General features: G+C 46.7%; 2 protein-coding genes across 3 annotated transcripts in view; one reads left to right on the forward strand and one right to left on the reverse strand.

Moving 5' to 3' along the window:
* The window catches only part of LOC134396268 (uncharacterized), an 853,762-nt gene that overhangs the window by 528,202 nt on the left and 318,496 nt on the right, over positions 1-7,064 (forward strand). The window lies entirely within an intron of this gene.
* LOC134396301 (zinc finger protein 420-like) overlaps positions 1-7,064 on the reverse strand; it is a 207,773-nt gene that overhangs the window by 5,916 nt on the left and 194,793 nt on the right. The window contains exons 1-4 of one of the 2 annotated variants that reach the window (XM_063122739.1): positions 5,153-5,208; positions 2,251-2,741; positions 1,598-1,724; positions 1,253-1,356 (exon numbers count right to left, since the gene is read on the reverse strand). In XM_063122739.1, the coding sequence (XP_062978809.1) occupies positions 1,253-1,356; positions 1,598-1,724; positions 2,251-2,682 (663 nt within the window). In that variant the 5' untranslated portion in view covers positions 2,683-2,741; positions 5,153-5,208. Of the gene's footprint in view, positions 1-1,252; positions 1,357-1,597; positions 1,725-2,250; positions 2,742-5,152; positions 5,209-7,064 lie in introns of those variants that run through there. The other variant, XM_063122740.1, reaches the window with a different exon arrangement.

The raw sequence follows: 7,064 nt of genomic DNA on the forward strand, positions 1-7,064 counted from the left end.
ACAGAAGAGAACGCACCAAATAGGCACAGGGGACAATAAAACTAACAGTATGAAAGTAAGAACAAAGTCAAGTTCTAAAGGCTGTAGAAAAGAGAAAAAGTTTTCAACTGAGCTTTAAAAACAGTAATTAAACTCGTGATCCACAAATGCTCTGGAAGAGAATTGCAGGCATAAGGGGCAGCGAGAGAAAATGGACGAAGCCGAGCAAGAGACGTAGAGACCCTTGGGCGGGTAAGAAACATGGCATTCGACGAGCGAAGAGCACGAGCGGGAAAGAATGGAGAAGAAAGTTAGGAAGGAGCAAGACGGTGGAAAGCTTGGAAGTCAACAGGAGAAGCTTATATTGGATTCTGAGGTGAATTGGAAGCCAATGAAGGGATTTCAGAAGTGGAGTAACATGGTCAGAGCGACGAGCCAAGAAGATAATCTTAGAATAGAAACCAACGAACTGATGTGAGAAGGAAGGCCGGTCAGGAGAAGGTTACAATAGTCCAGCTGAGAAATAACCAAGGCATGAATGAGAGTCTTGGCAAAAGAGTCAGATGAAAATGATCGGATCCTGGCAATATTATATAAGGAAAAAGGACAGGACTTAGCTACTGCTTCAATATGAGGAGTAAAGGAGAGTGAGGAGTCAAACATAAAACCAAGGCTATGAGCTTCCTCAACTGGAGTAAGTGTAACGTTATTGACAGTAATAGAGAATGAAAGATTTGTTTGGGAAGAAAAATCCTTTGCCATCTTAAGTTTTAAACGATGATGAAGCAACCAAACTGAGATATCTGAAAGACATGCAAGGATACGATACTGAACTTCAGGAGAAAATTCTGGAGATGAAAGATATAATTGTGTATCTTCAGCATACAGATGATATTGGAGGCCATAAGATCGAGTAAGATTACCCAAGGACAACATATATAAAGAATACAACAACGGGCCAAGCACCAAGCCTTGAGGAACCCCAACTGAAAGCGGAAAGTAAGAAGATGAGTGGCCATTAGCCGACACATTGAATGAATGACCCGCTAGATAAGAAGCAAACCAGTTATTGGGAGAGTTGCAAAATACAAGGTCACGAAGGGAATCCATGAACACAAGGATGGTGAGGTCCTCCTTCTGAATGCCAGATTTTCAGGAGTAACGTTCAAAGCCTTCCTAGCAGCTATCTTGGAGAACAGCAAAGCCTAAAGGGACAGGTTCTTCCAGGACCAAAGAGATGTGCAGGGGACAAAGGCCCCCAGGACTCCCCTACCTGCCCAGGCTGTGCAGAAACCGCTTCCACTCCACCACCAAGCGAAGGAGGCCTAGAAGGATCCCCCAGGAACAATTCACTCTCTCTACAGATTTTTCCACTCCCTGTGAGGAAAGCAAAGAAGGAGGGAAGGTAAGTCATTGTTCTTAGGCATTTCCATTTATATTGTTTTACTGGAATCAATGTCCACATAATTAAATAACATTTCTTTTTTGAGTCTCTAGGGAAATAGAGTCTCTCTCCACCCATAAAATCAGGCTCACGGAGAACATTAAAGCAGCTCAGGCACCTCAAGCGTAATGGAGGGAGGGAGACCATGGGGAAATTTGTCTCGCTAACCCTTACCCAGTGAAGAGGGTCTTCTGTCATCCTCCTGCAAGATCCGGCTCTCTACCGGCCTCTGTGTGGTGTCTGACAGAGCCTCCACTTCCTCAAGGAAATCTGTGGCTGCTTTGGCCAACATCCGCTGCACCTGGAACAGAAGGGAGGATCCCAGGCGGAGAAGATCAACCCTGGAATAAGTAAAGTGCTTGAACAACCTCCAAAAACCAACCAGGAGGAAAGATAGAACCTCCCAGGCATTCCCTGATATCCAGCATTTTCCACTGTGAACACAGCAGGAGGACTCTGCCACCGGTTGAAGAAGGATCCCCTCCTTCCCCAGAACTTCACAAACCCATTCACAGGATCTAGCCATCCAGACAAGTAGCCATTCATAGCCTTCTTGTCCAGGAATTTGTCTAACCCCCATTTTGAACTGTCCAAATGGGTGGCCATCACTATACACTCTGGTAGAGAATTGCATATTTTAACTATGCACTGTTAGTTTAACTATCCTCTGAAGAGGGCCTGCTTTACAAATTAGGAACAAACGTTCTTGGGGCATGTGGGGGGCATTGGAAATTGGGGCACCCCTTCCTTAGAGGACATGCAAAAACGAGCTGAGATCAGTATTAAGAACACAGTCCCTGTTAGTTATCAGGATGAAATGTTCTCACCTGCTCTTTGTCCTCCGCCTGGCTCAGGATGAAGCCTTCTGCCAGAGCCACCGCCTGGAAACTGGTCTCAGCTCCACACTCCCTGACCCAGCTCTCCATCTCCGGGGGCAGGACAGCCAGGAACTGCTCCAGAACCACCAGGTCCAGCATCTGAGCTTTTGTGTTCCTTTCTGGCTTCAGCCACTGACAGCAAAGGTGGTGTAGTTGGCTGCAAACCTCTCGGGGGCCTTCGGCCTCCTGGTAGCAGAAGTCCCTGAACTGCTGGCACTCTACATCTGAGCTGGTGTTGCTCCCTGGCTGATTCTCCTGCATTCTTCTTTTCCAGATCTCTGCACTTCTTCCTTCCTGGATGTTGCAGCAGATGTTTCCTTCCTCAAGGCCAGCAAAGTTTTGCTCTTCCATCTTCACTGTCTTCTCCATCTCTGGTCCCATCAGGACTCAAAAGGTCTCCTTCCTGTACTCCCACTTTCTCTCTTCAGGCAAGGACCGTCCTGTAGGAATTCAAATGGAGGAGCTGCATGAATTAGATACAGCTGTGGCCAACTTAATATGCAGGACTCCGATGGGTCTCTACAAGCTCAGAAAATGAGGTTCTGATTCTGCCCCAGTGGGAGAGAGAGTGTAGCTAGAGCTGTGTTAAGTGTTATTTTAAAGCTGTGTTATTTTAAAACTTAAGCAATTAAACAATGAATACTTTTTCAACTTGTTAAAGAAATGAAATTACCACATAGAAAGCCTTAAGATACGAAGCATTTATAATGGAGGAAAGAAAGGAAAGGAACCTCTCGTGCAAGCACTGAGTCATTACTCTTGGAGCTTTCACTGACGTTTTCTCGGCAGGCCTTATAGTGGGGTGGTTTGCCGTTGCCTTCCCCGGCCGTGATTCCCTTTCCCCCAGCTAGCTGGGTACTCATTTTACCGACCTCGGGAGGATGGAAGGCTGAGTCGACCCAAGCCGGCTGCCTGAAACCAGCTTCTGCTGGGATCAAACTCAGGCCGTGGGGAGAGTTTCAGCTGCAGAAACTGCTGCTTTACTGCTCTGCGCCACACGAGGCTCTTTTGAAGTAAATTCAAAAGAACATTACATACTGCAGGGAAATGTGAAACATGCAATGATGACAAAGATATACATGTGTACAATGTGCAAAACAAACAGCAGGAATATTCTCGCTAAGGCTTGTTCGAAAACAATGTGAAAAGCGTACTAAGCCCAACTAGCAGCAGTTAAATTGTTATTTGGGAGAAGTTCCGACTATTCAAACTAGTTCAATGCAACATTAGAAGGTTTCAACTATGTAACAGTATATAAACTTTTGCCTAAAAAGAAGGAAAGGGAGCAGGGATGGCACGGAATTTAAAGGAAGGTGTAGCTACGTGGCCCAGGCAGAGACCTGAAGGCCAGGATGTTGCAGACCCAGAGCAAAGTTGAAAGAGACGTCTCTTAGGCCGCAGCTAGACCTACAGGTCATTGATTGTGGGATATCCCCCCCTCTCTTTACACGTGGTGTGTGATGTTCCCAGGAGGAAGGGAATGTCGCGGCCTCCATTTTGTTTTCGTTTTTTTAATCAGGAAAGCGCGCATGAGCGCTCCTACGAAAAGTTAGGTTATTTTTTAAAAAATGGGAAAAGGGTAGTGAAGTCTGAGCTCCACCAGTGAGTAAAATAAAATCACTGGAGAAACCTGAATCAAGCCGCACAAGACCTAAGCATCTCGTCCCCAAAGCTAGTTCTGAAGCGATGGCAGAAGAAGAGGAATTTCCTTTTTCTCCCAACATTAGGCAAACATGCAAACTGTGCCCAAAAGGCTCCAAAACCAGCAAAAACAGGCTAGCCCAGCTTGGGAGCTCTGCAAACCAGAATGACAGAAAGAGAGCTGAATCGAAGGACCGTCCTTCCCTTAAGATTCAAGCTCTTTCTGATTCAGCAGCTCCCCTAAACTTTCTTGCCTTCTACCCTATTTCTTTGATTCTAAGACACACTTTTCCCCCCATATAAACATCTCTAAAAACGGGGTGCGTCTTAGAATCACGGGTGTGTATTAGGGTTTTGTGGGGGGGGGGTTTCTGTTGGTGGTACTGAAATTAGTGTGTGTCTTACAATCGATTGCATCTTACGATCGAAGAAATATGGTAATTGGCCTTTTTTCTTTCTTTTTAGTTTTCCGCTGGACATTTGGTTCTGTATTAGTGAATGGCGTATTGGGTGGGCAGTCTCTCCCACCCCCACATAGTTTTTGGTGGCTATGGGCAATTATGGCATCCCTGTGGGCATGTATACTTTCCTTACGAAAGCCCCCCAGGTTGATTTCGAAGGCTTGAGACTTACGGAAAAGGACACCGAATGAATATCGAAATGCCAGTTTTGTATAACGGAGACACAGGGAGGCCCCCAAACTGCTCACGGATAACGCAGGTGCTGCCCATGCTCCATGGGAACGGGTCCCCCTCTTTGTGCATGGCCATTCCCTTAAGAATGGTCATGGGAAAGCATTGGGCAGAGACAGGCAGCCCCACAGGAAAGAGCAGGAGCCCCCAAACTGCTCGTGGGGGTTCACACTAGCACCCTAAGCCTATCTGCTTGATGCATGCTCCATTGGACTGGCCATGCGCCCCTCGCACATGGATGTAGTATTAGGTGTCCTTCCGAATGGCCATAGGAAAGCATTCTGACTCTCCTAGTCCCCCCCACCAACGCCCCTTTCTCCAGCCTCCCCTTCTCGGATTCCCTAATTATGGGGATGGAAGGAGGTGCAAGGCGGGGGTCTCCTGGAGGGGACCACAAGTGGGTCAGTCACCTTGGGGGGGCAGGGGGGTCTCTCTCTCTTCCCATCCACCCCCCTGCCCCATATCTGCCCCACTGCCCTTGGCTCCCTCCCTTCCCTGGGACCCCCCTTTGCTCTCACCGGCTCCTCTGCAGGGGGAGGGAGGCTGCAGGTGGTGGACTTGATGCAAAAACCCCAGGCTGCTTCCGGTGGGGGGTGGCAGGAACTGAGTGGAGTCATCCAGGCTTTGCTCTTCCCCAGCCTCTCTAGGACTCAGCACACTCACTCTCTTTAACCCTTAGATTGGCTGAGTTCGGACAACACGCTAATCCAGGATTGTTTCCCAGGCTGTTCCTATTACCCCCCCCTTCCAGCCCCCGTTGATTAGCCTTTGGTGGGAACTCAGCCACTGAGTCAACCCAGGAGAGCAAAGGTGTCTCTTTTTTGTCTGTCTCTTCTGCCAAGACTCTTGTTCATGCATTGGTTATTTCACGGTTGGACTACTGCAACCTTCTTCTCACTGGCCTTCCTTCTTCTCACATCAGTCCGTTGGTTTCTGTTCACCACTCTGCTGCTAAGATCATCTTCTTGGCTCGCCACTCTGACCATGTAACTCCACTTCTGAAATCTCTTCATTGGCTTCCAATTCACTTCAGAATCCAATATAAACTTCTCCTGTTAACCTTCAAAGCTTTTCACGGTCTAGCTCCTGCCTATCTCTCCTCTCTCATCTCACACTATTGCCCCGCTCGTGCTCTTCGCTCCTCTGATGCCATGTTTCTCGCCTGCCCAAGGGCCTCTACTTCCCTTGCTCGGCTTCATCCATCTTCTTCGGCTGCCCCTTACGCCTGGAACGCTCTTCCAGAACATTTGAGAACTACAAGTTCAACCGCAGCTTTTAAAGCTCAGCTAAAAACTTTTCTTTTTCCTAAAGCTTTTAAAACTTGATTTTGTTCCGACTTTTATACTGCCTGTTTGGTGCATTCTCTTCCCCTCCTTACTGTTTTATTATGATTTTATTAGAATGTAAGCCTATGCGGCAGGGTCTTGCTATTTATTGTTTTACTCTGTACAGCACCATGTATATTGATGGTGCTATATAAATGGATAGTAATAATAATAATAAGAGCCGCAGAGGCTCCTCCAAGAAGGATCAGTGTCTTCTCAAGAGTAAGCTCCACTGAGTGCAATGGTCTGGGTCGGTGTGTAGAGAGGATTGTAGCCTTTGAAAAACTGCCTGGAGCCTTGGAAGGGGGTGAGAGAAAGAGAGAGACGCTGCTGAGGATAGAATCATAGAATAGTAGAGTTGGAAGGGGCCTAAAAGGCCATCAAGTCCAACCCCCTGCTCAAAAAAAAAGTATACATTATTAAAACATCCTAACACATCGTAAAAGCATTTCCAACTGAGGCAATAGCTGGCAACACCCAGAGACACGTGTAGTGAGAGGGCAGGGGACTCGTTCCTTACAAATTTCTTTGCTGCCAAAAGCGAAGTTCCTCCCAGGTACCACTCCAGGTACCACAGTTACAAGTAAGCAACCTGTCCTTTCTGGCAATATTGAGAGGCTGTTTTGTGATCCAAACTGGCAAAGTTTGAAATAGAAATACGTGTTTTTGGAACCGACGTCATCTGTATGGCTACTAAACTATCCAGAAGGCCGAACTGTGGCTTCTTCCACTCGCTGTGGCTTTTTGAGTAGCGCCTTGTTTGCTGGTGAAAATGTGAAGCTGAGCGTCGCTTTCCGCACTCTGAGCGTTTACTGGGCTTCTTACCTGAGTGAATTGTTGGATGTTGCTTAAGTTGTGGGCTATCCCTGAAATCCTTTATTCATTCATTTAAATACAACGTTTATATACTGCTCTCAATCCCAGTTTTCAAAGTAGTGAACAAACAGAACAATAAAAAGAGAATAAAAATGTATTTAAAATCATATTTAACATAGCAGAGTTCTGATAAAAATCAGGGACGGTCATTTAGGAAAAGCTGTCTGGAACAACAATATCTTCAGAAGAAACCGAAAGTATAACAGTGTGGTTTAGGGCTTTGAACACG

The sequence above is a fragment of the Elgaria multicarinata genome, chromosome 3 (assembly GCF_023053635.1).
Source record: "Elgaria multicarinata webbii isolate HBS135686 ecotype San Diego chromosome 3, rElgMul1.1.pri, whole genome shotgun sequence".
In the NCBI taxonomy this organism is placed as follows: domain Eukaryota; kingdom Metazoa; phylum Chordata; class Lepidosauria; order Squamata; family Anguidae; genus Elgaria; species Elgaria multicarinata.